General features: G+C 39.8%; 2 protein-coding genes across 4 annotated transcripts in view; one reads left to right on the top strand and one right to left on the bottom strand.

The window, feature by feature from the left end:
* rsph1 (radial spoke head component 1) overlaps positions 1 to 3,270 on the bottom strand; it is a 9,107-nt gene extending 5,837 nt beyond the window's left edge. For 2 of the 3 annotated variants that reach the window (XM_050060741.1, XM_050060742.1), the window contains exons 1-5: positions 3,107 to 3,270; positions 2,430 to 2,543; positions 1,349 to 1,454; positions 1,083 to 1,173; positions 443 to 578 (exon numbers count right to left, since the gene is read on the bottom strand). In XM_050060741.1, the coding sequence (XP_049916698.1) occupies positions 443 to 578; positions 1,083 to 1,173; positions 1,349 to 1,454; positions 2,430 to 2,543; positions 3,107 to 3,157 (498 nt within the window). In that variant the 5' untranslated portion in view covers positions 3,158 to 3,270. The remainder of the gene's footprint in view (positions 1 to 442; positions 579 to 1,082; positions 1,174 to 1,348; positions 1,455 to 2,429; positions 2,544 to 3,106) is intronic. The other variant, XM_050060743.1, reaches the window with a different exon arrangement.
* Positions 3,271 to 10,315: 7,045 nt separating this feature from the next.
* The window catches only part of LOC126400156 (sulfotransferase 2B1-like), a 12,272-nt gene continuing 9,135 nt past the window's right edge, over positions 10,316 to 13,452 (top strand). Inside the window, exons 1-2 of the mRNA XM_050060684.1 lie at positions 10,316 to 10,545; positions 13,069 to 13,280. Coding sequence (XP_049916641.1) covers positions 10,407 to 10,545; positions 13,069 to 13,280 — 351 coding nt within the window. The 5' untranslated portion in view covers positions 10,316 to 10,406. The remainder of the gene's footprint in view (positions 10,546 to 13,068; positions 13,281 to 13,452) is intronic.

Below are 13,452 nucleotides of genomic sequence, written 5' to 3'. Positions count from 1 at the left end.
AGTGAATGAATAGTCAACCTCTGCTGCGTCAAGAACTCCGAGATCCTTCAGGCATTACTGTTAATTTTGGTTGTTGTCATTAATTTAATTATTAATCAAAACTCTAATTAATTACATTATTTAACATAATTATTAATTATTATTAATTATTTCCGATAGCCAATTGACCCCAACATAATTGGTGCCTCCATGTGATGCCCTAATATGTTGATCACAACATATTTGGTGCCGCTGTGTGAGACCTAAAATTATGTTCCCAAAATATATACGTTGATCCCAACACTATTATCATCTGACAGAGACTGATCTGGCCTGGCATAAATTAACCAAACTATTTAGACTATTTGCTCCCCTGCAAACCCAAATCACACCACAGTGAAAGATGTTACATATTTCATCAATCACTGACCAAGCATTTTGTGAATTGGGAAGTAGAACTCACATTATTGTTGACAAAGTTACCCTTGTATCTGTGGTTAGAGTGGATGTACTCTCCAGCTGACTCCATCTTGCCATTCACCCATGAGCCCTTGTATTCTGAGCCAGTTTCCTTGTAATGGTAAACGCCCTGGCCATGCCTGGATATCACACAACACCAAGGAAGTTTTAAAATCCCCATTTTCTGTAACTAATGAGAATAGATTTGGTAATGTGCAGGTAAAAAGACAACATTGTTGAAACTAGTCTAAATTTGGTTGAGCAGTGAAAGGTTTTGATACATCCAAGTTATAGATAACTACTGTATGTAAATGTTAACATACAGTCATTTAATGTTGTTGAAACAACACATACACAGATATCTAAATAAAGTCATCATCATAGATGTTGTTTGACCTGCAAATCAACAAATCCACACTGAAAAGCATATTTCTATTTTCTACAGCAGTGATGTCCTGAGATAAATCACATGTATTGTTGTGTATTTGTATCACTGAGTTTAGATAAAAGAAATCAAGCAGTCTTTAAATCAAGGACACACAGGAAAAAGCGTGACTCAACCCTGTAGAAGGATGTTTGCTTTCAGAAATGAGCTACAAACATCTCAGTGACATACACTTGTGATTTTAAAACTGTAGATATACCTTGTATGATGCAGCCACTCTCCATCATAGGTGTCACCATTGGGGTAAGTGTAGACACCATGACCCTGTCTCAGGTCCTCAACCCACGACCCTGACAGACACAGAGGGGTAGCAATTATAGTTTGTTTCTATAAGTCTGTGTCGGGGCTTTAGTTACACCCATGTCAGCTGAAAAGTTTGAAACCTTTACAGCACTCATACTATTGAAACACACACTGATGAAATGCAGAAGCTGGCAACTATTTGAACTCATATGCTCTTTGTACCTTCATATTTAGATCCATCTGGATAGTAGAAGGTGCCCTGTCCATGTTTCATGTTCTGGTAATAGTCTCCCACATATCTTGCCCCATTCTTGAAGCGATATGTCCCCTGTAAGACAAAACAGGCAAAGATCAATAGACATTATTCAAAGAGAATATTCTTATCCAGGTAACATAATAGAAAACGCTGTGTTAATAATAGAAATATTGTTGTCATCACTGGCTGAATATGTATCCTCAGTAAACAAATGAAAAATAATGAGAGAACATTTCTTTAATTCACAGTGCACATTGACCTCAATATACACATGCAAAGTCTGAACTATCATCTAGTTACCCTAGTTAGGAGGTTGGGAGCTATGGTGCCTAGAGCCCCGAATGTGCTAGGCCTAGAACTGTTGACCTGGTCTAAGTTAATATGTTAAAAGTTTTATAAAGTATACTTTTTATTCACCATAAATGGACTAATTGTATTAAAGTGTGAAGCAAGTAAGTAGTTTGTTTGTTATGTTTGATATGCGTATTTCTCTTGAGTGGTTGCTTTGGCGCCATTAAGTCCTGCGGTGTTAACAATAACAGGTGAACTGAATTAGGACTCAGCACATCAACTGAGGTCAAGCCAGCCCTCACTTTGAAACATTTGGTCAAGCCAGCCCTCACTTTGAAACATTTGGTCAAGCCAGCCCTCACGTTGTTTTGCAGTGCGCGCATATACTACACTTTACAGCAAGAGCGAGAAAGGACTGATTTCAAAGTAAAAGCAAGCTTCCAAAACGACCTCAGGGTGTCACCCAGAAAATATCAGGTCAATCTGATGTAGCATTTCAGAATAAAAGCCCTCTGAACTGTCATATTTTACTGTACTCCTTGTACATTAAGAATAACATTAAAAAAAAAAAACCTGTTATTACTCAACCGTTCCTCTTCAGACTGATAGTACACAACCTCCGAGTGCCACCCAGAAAATATCAGGTCAATCTGATGTAGCATTTCAGAATAAAAGCTCTCTGAACTTTCATATTTCACTGTGCATCATGTACATAGGATTAGCGAGGGCTGACTTGACCTCAGTGCACGGTCATACCTGTCCGTGTCTTCTGCCGTTCTCGTACTGTCCTTGATAAATGTCTCCGTTGGGCAGAACAGCTTTACCGACTCCGTGTCTCTCTCCTGCTTCATTTCTGTCTCCTTCATATTCCTGCGCCAAACAAACCAGAGTTTGTATCCAAAGACAGAAGAAATAACGCCACCTGTCTTCCTACCAACAAACACCAACTGCTATCAGCTAACGGGTAGGTTTATGCTAGTGTAGGCAGGTTTCTTCCTTCTGTCTTATCTATAAACTTAGTAGTTACTGAATTATGTATCAAAGTGCTGTGGGTCAAGTAAGGACACGGTAGCGCCTCTTCCTCCACTTCCACCTCCCAAAGAATGTAGGACAACTGCAAATCGACAAGAGTGTTATCTCACATTTGATATATCACTACGCCAAACTTCATAACTCTACAGTCTATGCTTATTACCTGCACGTAATGTGCGCGATATTAAATAGTTCCCAAATGTAATGTGAGGAGCAAAATAGAATATGTGTGAATGTAGTGAACATTAAATTATGTAGCTGCAAAATAATGAACAGAGAATTACAAGACAATCTACTTGATACGTCCTCACGAAAATAAATGTATCCAGTAACGTTAGCTTCTGCCAGCTAACGTCATTACAACAAACCGAACTGAGTATCTAACATGTTCATCCTCTCACCCCGTGTTTACTGCGTTCATCATCAAACTCATCAGATCCTACATCCGACATTATTCTATGTCACTCTCAAAGTGTGGACGATGTAAAGTTTTAGTAAAAACTGTTAAGATGCTCAGACAGCTCTGTGCGCGCTTGCTAGTTTACGGTTGCCGTGACAACAGTCAATTCACGTGACCAAGAGTTGTGGTTAGGGACTGTGCGTTACTTATGAGAGGGGTGGTGGTGGTGCACAAAAGGGGGAGGCATGTCAAACTATTTTTTTAAGCACTGAGGAGGAACTTGTGATTATTATTTTGGCTCACAGGAAGGGCATATGACTTTAAATTGTTGTGTTCTGTATTTACTTTGCTGCTATTTGGTCCCATTATGGCACCCTGACACCACTGGGCTTTTAAATGGCTCCTTTCGAAAATGTTTAAATTAAGAAAACTTAAGAAACTCCCAGATGGCTCAACTGACAAGTCAAAAGTAATATGTACCTTGTGTCAAACAGAATTAAGGTAGCAGCTTCTCTTCAACTTAACAAACATAAAACAAGACATATACACATATAAAAAAAAAATCTCATTAAGAATGTGTTCAAGTCAAGTATAAGTCAAGTGAACAACTAAACATCCAAACACCTTAAATTGCATTAGACACATAATTCATAACAAGTCACATATGAAGACTTTATTTTTATAAGACACATATAAATCAATATCAATTACAAAAACTAAACATTACAACATATCAAACAGCTTTCCATCTTTGTTGGTAAGTTTGGTTTACTTTTGGGTTATTGTTAATGTGTTTTTTTCTAAAACCTGCCTTACTGGGTGCTTCAGTTATCATCTTTCGTAACTTGTTCCACATTGTGATGGCTCGATACATTACAGATCTGCAGTATCACAATGTTGGTCTCTCACATAATTATGCGAATAAAGACAAATTGGTTGTTTTTTATGACGGACATTCTTAAAAAAAAAACAATAGATTGCATGTCAACCTGTCCTCTGCTCTGAGCCACAAGAGACTGGCATGTATTCCCTCTGTACTCTGTCTCACACCTACCAGACAGGACAGTGTGAGCCTTGCAGCTTTATTCTGAACTATTTGGAGTTCAGACAATTGTTTTTTTGTTTTTGTTTTTTTCAAGATGACATAAAACTAGTACCTGTGTCACTAGAATCCTAGAGGCAGGGCTAAAAAAAGAGGAACATCCTCTAATGCATGATATTCCTCTACAGAGGTACAGAGGCAGAGACAACTTGAACACTGATGGATAAACAAATGTTCTTTGTGACAATGTTACTAAATGATACCATGATACAAAAACTATCATTATTTAAGTAAGATTATGGTTTATTATATTATTTTTGTAGCTATAGCTTGTTTCCATCCAGCCAGGTTGCCAAAATAAAATCCTATTGTCCTATTCATAAACAGAGATATCAAAAATGTAACAAAAGGTAGTCCAAACCAAGAGTCCGAGGCACTCTGGGGTAGTGTAAAAATCCTTTAATAAAGCGGGGATATCAATGCGTTTCAACTATGCAAGTCTTCATCAGAATATGAGGATACAGATTGCACACAGGTGTTTAAATTATGTCAAGCATGTGTTGGAGATCATGTGATTAAGTCATGTGACCAAATTGTCAGATCACGACAAGATAAAACAACTGAGTATGAATGTATAAATCAAAGCAGTAATCAATAAACCATGTGACCAGTGAGATGACAGACCATTAATACATGAATCAAAACAATCATCAAATTTATATGTCCAGATTGTCAGGATACAACAAGAAAAAAATAATAACAAGACATAGATGTATAAGTAGCAGCAATCATCAAAATCATGTCAGGAAGTTGCAAGTAAAGGTAGGTAGCAATGTGTAAATCACAACATCCATCAAAGTCATGTGACCAGGCTAACTGAATATGACAAGAGAAAGTAACAAAGTATTAATGTATAGTTCACAGCAGTCACCAAAATAGTAGGACCGGACTGTCAAAAATACAACAAACCATAAAAATAAGCAGTGTTGGGGGTCGTTACTCAAAAAAGTAATGTTTTACACATTACACATTACTTAGGAAAAAAAGGAAATCCCTTACTTTAATTGATTACTCCCTGGAGAAAGTAATTAGTTACAATACTCGTTACATTACTAGTTACTCTGTAAAATTGCCTGAAATGCATTGTCACATAATTTGCCAGTTAACGATATAGCATTAAACCTTGCATATGTGTAACAATCCTAAGGTAGGTATAGTTACCTAGATGGATATACCCAGAGTCGGCTTCACCAGGGGGCCCCACAGTCATTTAGTTCATTTTTGCATATCAGCGGCATGTTCATCAGATAAAGAAAAAAACTTGAATTTGTAAAATACTAAGCGTGGTATCAATACTTAGTAGGACAATGGAGTTGTCAGCAGAGTTGTGCTGCAGAGTTGCTGTTGGGTCTGTGTCTGTGTTCTGTGTTTTTGTTTTGTCTGTCAACTGGCTGAGGCGGGATCTTCTGTCATTCACAGCACCTGCTTCCACTACCCACCTGCTGCTCATCAACCTGATTGCCACTACTCACCTCCTCCAGTATTTAAACCCGGTTTGCTCATCCAGTCCTTGCCAGTTCTTCAGTTACTTTCAGTGGTAAAACAACGTCCTGGCCTCTAGTCAACTATCTAGTACCTTTTGTTGCATGTATGTTTTGAGTCTCTACGTTTGGATTAATTTTCCTCTGTTTTCTCCCAGTACCATCCTGTCGCCTGCTTCCCCGCTTCAGCCAGCTCTGTTCCCACGTTCCTGGTTCCGGTGTCCTGACAAATAGACCTACCGCCATAGGCATTTCTGGCCCATTTCTGAGAATTTTTTTACATTTTTTTTTTACTGTATGTCCTTTTTTAACAAGCTAGAAAACTGTCAAAACCATACAGTACTTGGTTGAAACCACTCAATACCAACTCGTTATTATCATTACCAGTCCTCATTTTTGCTGCATTTAATCATAGGTCACTGTTTATGTTGTTAGGTAGGAGTTAGCTAATGTTTTTTCTAGCTAGGAAACATTACAGGTGGTCAGTACCACTGTCCTCTGTTTGAACTGGAATGAGAGACGCTAGCTGTTGTGTCATGTGCATGTGTTAATATTAAAGCCAAGGTGCTACTGACTAGCTAACTGACTGGATGCCCATTAACATTATAACTCCTATTGTTTGTGTGTGTGTGTGTGTGTGTGTGTGTGTGTGTGCATACATTGTACCATAGGCAGGGTTGCCTCTCTTTTATTATTTTTTAGATTTCAAGCACTTTTCTTTTTTGAAGTGTATTTTTATTTATGTATTTGTATTATATAATACAGACAAGAAGGAAAAAGGCAGAGACAAATATTGAAAAAGTCAATTACTGTTAATGTGTTAATGTTACATGTTGTGCATTGCATTTCAAATAAAAGTCCAAAAAATAAGTCCAAGGTCCATTTTTAGTATTTTTGGTACTCACTATAGGGGGCTGGTTTACTCCAGAAACATAATACTGTTTATGTGTATGTTGAGGAGCTGCTGTATCAAAATGAGTTGTCTTCCCCCAGAAATTAGGGTTACGATATGTTCCTTTTATGATTCCAGTCCATTCCTCTTTTGCTGTGGCTCAGCATTTAAATCACCTTTATCAGATGTGATGGTTTAGTCACAGAGTTTCCCAAAAAGTGTTGTGCTTTTCTTTCACAAATGTGGGAATGAAATTGAGTTAAAATGTACGAAACAGTGAAATTAATCTTGCCTGGCCGGGCAGCTCTCTGGGTGCTCAGCACCCCTAAACCTCTGATCCTAGAATCGCCCCTGCCTACCGCTCAGAATGACCTACCAACACGATGTGCGCATGTGCAGAGCGAAAAAGAAAAAAAAATTCCAAAGGACACGCCCAAAATTTTAAACTACCCAGGATCTTCGCAGGTAGGAAATATCTATCAGAATGGACTATTACCTCTATAAATGTAATTAAAAATATGGTAGCTCATTCTGTCAGGTAGGAAATATCTGTTTATGGACCCTGCTTGGTGAAAATAAACTCTCTCCTTTTTTGACACAAGTCTGCATTGTGGATCTAGTTCTTTTGCTAAAGCCTAACAGCTGCAACACAGAGTAGCAGAGTGAGACGTCTGTCCTCGCTCCTGCTATCTGCTGTAAACACATGAAGCTGCTCCCATGTCTCCCCGAGTCTCAGTGCTTGTTTGCGGCAGAAACTCTCCCATCCTCTGGCTCGTCCCCGCATCTGTGTTCACCGCTGACAGGTGTTGTGCCGTATTAAGCATGCCTGCCGTGAAAAGCTCCCCTGGTCGCGGCGGGAATGCATATTCCCGTGACCAGGGGCGTTGCTAGGAGTTGAAAACATCGGGGCCTAGCCCTGAAGTGGTAACAGTTTTTTTTACCTGGGGGTCCAGGGATTTTCTCCCCCGGGAAAATTTTGAATAATTCCCTTTTAAACACGTGACTTTAGCCCTATTTGCACGGGATTAGTCTTACCTGGGGACGTCTGGTAATTTGTAAATTACCCCCCCACGTCTGTGTTTCTTGCGGTGCATTCGCACGGGATAAGCAAGTCTGTATTTTACTCGAATTTACTGACATTACGGCCCAGATATGATGTCAAAGCTGTGCACATCATAACATCCGCTGCTGAGTTGCCAACCGGCAATAAAATCCGAAGAAGAAGAAGACATCCGCTGCATAAACATAATTTGTGCTTTCCAAAACCCTTATCCATCACTGTTAAAAGCTTATGTTGTAACAACGCTATTGTTAGGGTCTCGTTAGGTTTTGGCACAAAAACCACTTGGTTAGGTTTATGGAAAGATTATGGTTTGTGTTAAAATGATCACTTTTAACGTGGTATGTGTTAGTCATCATGGCAGCAGTAAATGAAATGTCAAAGCAGCAACGGAACTTCAGAACAGTGGGCAGTTGTTGTTGGGATAACGAGCCATCAGGGCATTTGTATTAAGCCTGTTGAGAGATAGAAATATGTTCCTTACCGCATGCTGCTACGCATGTCATCCATCTCAATATCTTTCGAAATTTCGCTCTTCTGATGGATCTGAGCTTGCTGTTTCTGCGAATGGGTCTCCATATACTGTGTACCGAGATGATGAGACTCCTGCATTTGCACCTAAAATGCTGTCAAAACTGTCATTCATAATTTCCACCGCAGCCTCCATAACTCAACCGGGAAAGAGGTAGAAAAAAGGCGTGCAATAAAAACAACAGCAACTTAAATACCCCCCAATCACTGAGATGCAGATTCGCACAGGACTAGTATTATCAAAGGACGTCTGTGTTTGGCGAAATATAGTAGGTAATTTGCGGTGGAATTTTTACTTTACAAATTATAGACAGGGCGCATTCGCACGGGATTAAGATCACAGACATCCTTCGCAATTATTACAAATTACCAGAGGTCCCCAGGTAATACTAATTCCGTGCGAATAGGGCTTTTGACGTATTTTGACAAAGAATTTTGTCAAAGAATGAGCACTTGTCTTCTATTGGGCTGCTCAAATTGTTGGTTAAAAACCCGAAAGTCCCCCAACTGGGGGACTTTGAGAACGACTTTGCAAACACAGAGTAAAACAACGCAGTAATCACGAGGAATATAGTGATGCTGCACATCAAATTAAACAGCAAACCTGGGCTACAAAACCCTTTTTACATGCCCCAAACACAGCTCAAACAACAATTAAATAAACAACAACAAATAAAACACCATACAGCACCGATATCCCGACCCACTCGACATATTTCGGGCTCTAAGTTACCTCGACGCCACGTTATGCAAAACACACGCCGTTCATCTCAACTGAAAGCTGAGACTCCGCTGCCAAAACATGCTAAACCAAACCATCAGAGAGCTAGAGGCCAAAGAACAACAACAACAGCCTGCTGCCTTGCACGCATCAGATTCAAGCTAACATTAGAAGAAGGGGTGGGGCCCCTACTAAGGGGGTTTCAGAGCTGCGGAGCTGCAGAGGTGCCGTTGCACTGGGAGGTTTAAGATGGTTGTCATTGCAAATGTGTCTAATAGAGGGAATCACCTTGTTGTTTACAAATACTTCCAGGTAGAAAACCAGCAGAGTTTGAGTGGCCGTCGGAAACCATTTTCGAGTTCAGGGGCCCCAAGCAATTGCCTGGTTTGCCTGTCCTGTCTGGGTGCCCCGAATGTATTTTCAGTGATTCACAATAGGTGTGAATCACCGAAAATACGTTTGGGGCTAGAGTCAAAACATCCAGGGCTGAAGCCCCGGAGAAAATTCTTGGTGACGCCACTGCCCGTGACCAGGGGTGCTTTTCACGGCAGGCGTGCTTAATACGGCACAACACCGAGTGGGCCCCCTGGTGCCCCCTGGTGAAGCCGACTCTGGGCATATCCATCTAGGTAACTATACCTACCTTAGGATTGTTGCACATATGTAAGGTTTAATGCTATATCATTCACTGGCAAATTACGTGACAATGCATTTCAGGCAATTTTACAGAGTAACTATTAATGTAATGAGTATTGTAACTAATTACTTTCTCCAGGGAGTAATCAAGTAAGGTAAGGGATTACTCTTTGCCTAAGTTTTGTGTAATGTGTAATACATTACTTTTTTGAGTAACAACACTGCTACTAGTCTGTAGCTAGCTTATTTCACTATGGACATTAAGCTAACAGGTTCTACCACTCACAGACTATAGGCTACCCACCTTTCTTGGAGAAAAACTGGCTCACATATTGACCCTTTCTTTTGCCTCTCCTCTCTCTCTCTTTCCTTTTGTGAAAACCGGATTTTCTCTTAGTACTAGGTAGCATGATGATGGCTGTAGCCCTAGCGCAACTGCTGACTGCTATTCATGACTAGGCATGGTCACAGTCAGTGCACTAAGGCAGGACCAAACCATTTCATGCAGATACAGGGGGGTGGTCAGTCAATATGGAGGCTGACTTTTTGGTCAATGGGAATATTTAACTTTTACTGCCAAAAACAAGTAAAAACAAAGAGATCATAATTTTATTACTATATTTGAAAAAAAAAACCATTTTTTTAATGATGATGGTTTAATAATTTTATATTAATTTTTACCTATTCCCCTTGGAATTGTCCTAACCCCCCCCCCCCCTTTATACAGCGCCACTGGCTGGCTGCAGCACCCACATTCCCGTGCCCTTGCTTATCCCATTCTTTTCTATTGCAAAATCTGTTTCTGCGTGGCAAGCAAGGGGAAGAGAGACAGACAGAGACACGGAGCACAGCCGCCTGTCTTCTGTGTGCCTTTAACTATGACTGAGGCAGAGCTGTACACGCAGTACAGAGGGGTCCTGGTGCCCTCAGCTGTGCACAGTCCACAGAGCCTGAAATACTACGAAGAGTTTACCTTCCGCCCGGATGATATCATCATTGCAACGTATCCCAAGTCTGGTGAGTCTGCCCTGTTACATGTTGAATTTACGCACAGTCATGATGTAAAATCCCCAATGATTGTTTAAAGAATCTTGCAAGTAGCCTAATTAACAGACCAAGTTTTAAACAAAGACTCTAAAGGGGAATTCCTAATGTTTATGTCATACAGAAAAAAAGGCGTTCAGTAGAAGTTCACTAGCACAGCCATGACGGTCATTTTGATCTGAACTGTTCACACCTATTTTCCTCTCCCCGTATTTGCCCCAAAGACAAAGTTTTTTTAGTGCTGCATTTGACTCGTTTTATGCCACACCTGGCGAATTTGCTTTTTGTTTTAGTATAGCCTACCTGAATTGTGAGGTGTAATGTATTCACTGCAAAATAATTTGACCTAGGTCATAATATTGCGGTTACACCATGGCTGTATGTTAAAAGTATCTGACAGGTAAGTGCTGACTCTGGTCTGACCAGTAAAGAGAGAGCTGCCAGCTACTCAACACACAACCACGGCCCTTTTACCTGCATAATTACTGTACATATGTATTGTAACCATTTGCACTTTGTACCATCCAACTGTACTGACATGTAGTTGAACGGTAGCCTAATGATGCTTCTGCTATCTCCACTGAAAGTAATAAAAACATGTTGGAGCCAAGAACAGTTAAGGAAAAAGGACTCTGTCAAACAGTAGTGGGGAAAGCATTCACATCCTTAAGGGACTGTTCTCTACTTATCAGGGGAGGGGGTGGCTTCTGAAGCTACAAATATTTTCCCTTGAGCCTCCCTGAAAGATTGGCGGAAAATGTATGACCCTCCCTCGACCATGAATTAGTTATCAGATTTTTAAAACTTAACCTTGATGTTTGAAAGTTGGAAGTTGAAGATGATTTTCACTCCTGCCGTGCATGCTGGTTAGTCAGTGTGAACAGTTTGTTTTAAAGGAGACATAGAATAAGTGAATCTGATGAAACATCAAGATTTGAAGCTCAGATTTGGTTATGTTTTGCTTCTGACAGAAGCTTTCATCACACATGATGTGTTCAAAGACAGTAGAAAATTTGAAAATTCAATGACAATTTCTGTTTTTACAGCTTCTGGCTATGATAAATGGTGTAATTTTAAGCATTCATTCATTCATTTCCCACAACCACTTATCCTGGCGGGGTACACCATTGACAGGTCACCAGACTATTATAGAGCTGACACATAGACACAGACAACCATTCACTCTCACATTCACACCTATGGACAATTTAGCGTTAACAATTAACCTGCATGTCTTTGGACTGTGGGAGGAAGCTGGACAACCTGTAGAAAACCCACGGTGACATGGAGAGAACACGCAAACTCCGCAAGGAAGGGCTCCCCCACCCCGAGGTTCAAACCCCTTACCCTGGATTCGAACCAGGGTGGGGGAGTCGCCTTCTGTGAGGCAACAATGGAACATGGACTGTTTAGCAATTTCTTAAAAATCTGCAGTAAAGCAAATACAAATTACAACCATTTAAAAATGAATGCCCCTCCCCCAGGCCAAAATAAAAAACATAAGTCACTCCCCACGGCTTAAAGAATTATTTGACATGCCTTATTGCACCACAACTCTCCCCTCACAAGTAACGAACAGTTCCTAAGTGAAATTAGAAGAGAATGCTCCGTTTCGTGTAAATGATGCAATTTTGCTTCTTTCTTTTTTTCCTCAAATTCTCTGTAATTATCAAAGATAGAGGTACTCATGATGCATGTAAACCATATATTACTCATATATTACATGTCATAGCTTGTTATCAAAAAATGGTACAGCACTTACATAGATTGGGTTTCTACTTGCTACTTTCTATTTATCTTTCCACCACTGGATATTGATAGGTTACTCAAGAATGACTACTGTATGTTAATGGTTCCTCTGTATTAGCTGTAAAATGGAGAGAAAGAGAACCCTAATGAGTTACTTAACATCAACATTTGTTATTATTTTTTTGTCCCCTCAAGAAGAGCATTAACCCGTGTACGGGACAAATGCTGAGATTGTCAGGTACATTGAGAATTTACTGAAAATTCATCATGTGATCCTGAATGACCCAAAGCTCAAATTAAATGCCTACGTTAATAAATACCAAAAATAATAATAAAGTTTATTGGTATAGCACTTATCAAACCAAAGTTAGAGAGTGCTTTATAACAACAATAAAATATACAGCTAATGTTTGACTAACCAGGCAAGCATAAGGGGAAGAAAAATAAGGACTGTATGAAACTTTAAACTGGATGTTAACCCAAAAAAAAAGACAAAAGTTTCCCAAAAACAAACACCCTTCTTGTTTGATTTAACATGTGGTTTCCTTTTTGTTGTATACTTGTCATGAAGCGCACAATTCACGAGTGTCATTGCATTCCACAGTGATAAATGTAAAATAACACCTTAACAGCTCTCATTTTGGAGGGCCAGCAAAAGAGCTAAATCAAAAGATAAATAGAAACAATGCACATAAGACATTAGTGTAATTATACATTTGAGAATTCTTCTTGCTTTTCTTTGTTTAGGTACGACTTGGATGCAGGAGATTGTCCCTCTGATCATGAGTGGAGGAGATCCAGCTTCTGTTGAGACTCTTCCTAACTGGGACCGTGTTCCCTGGCTGGAGGAGAACCGGGCCTGCAACCTTAACCTTGAAGAGAGGCCATCTCCACGAATGTGTACAACACATTTCCTGTACAACATGATGCCTCCATCTTTCTTCAAAGTGAAGCCAAAGGTGAACCTATTACACCGCGTTCCAAATTATTATGCAAATTGTATTTAAGTGTCATAAAGATTAAATTTTTTGTTTTTCAATTAAACTCATGGATGGTATTGTGTCTCAGGGTTCTTTGGATCACTGAAATCAATCTCAGACACCTGTCATAATTAGTTGGCCAGGTGAGCCC

The sequence above is a fragment of the Epinephelus moara genome, chromosome 13 (assembly GCF_006386435.1).
Source record: "Epinephelus moara isolate mb chromosome 13, YSFRI_EMoa_1.0, whole genome shotgun sequence".
Taxonomy (NCBI): Eukaryota; Metazoa; Chordata; class Actinopteri; order Perciformes; family Serranidae; genus Epinephelus; species Epinephelus moara.
This window is presented reverse-complemented; position numbering and strand designations above follow the sequence as displayed.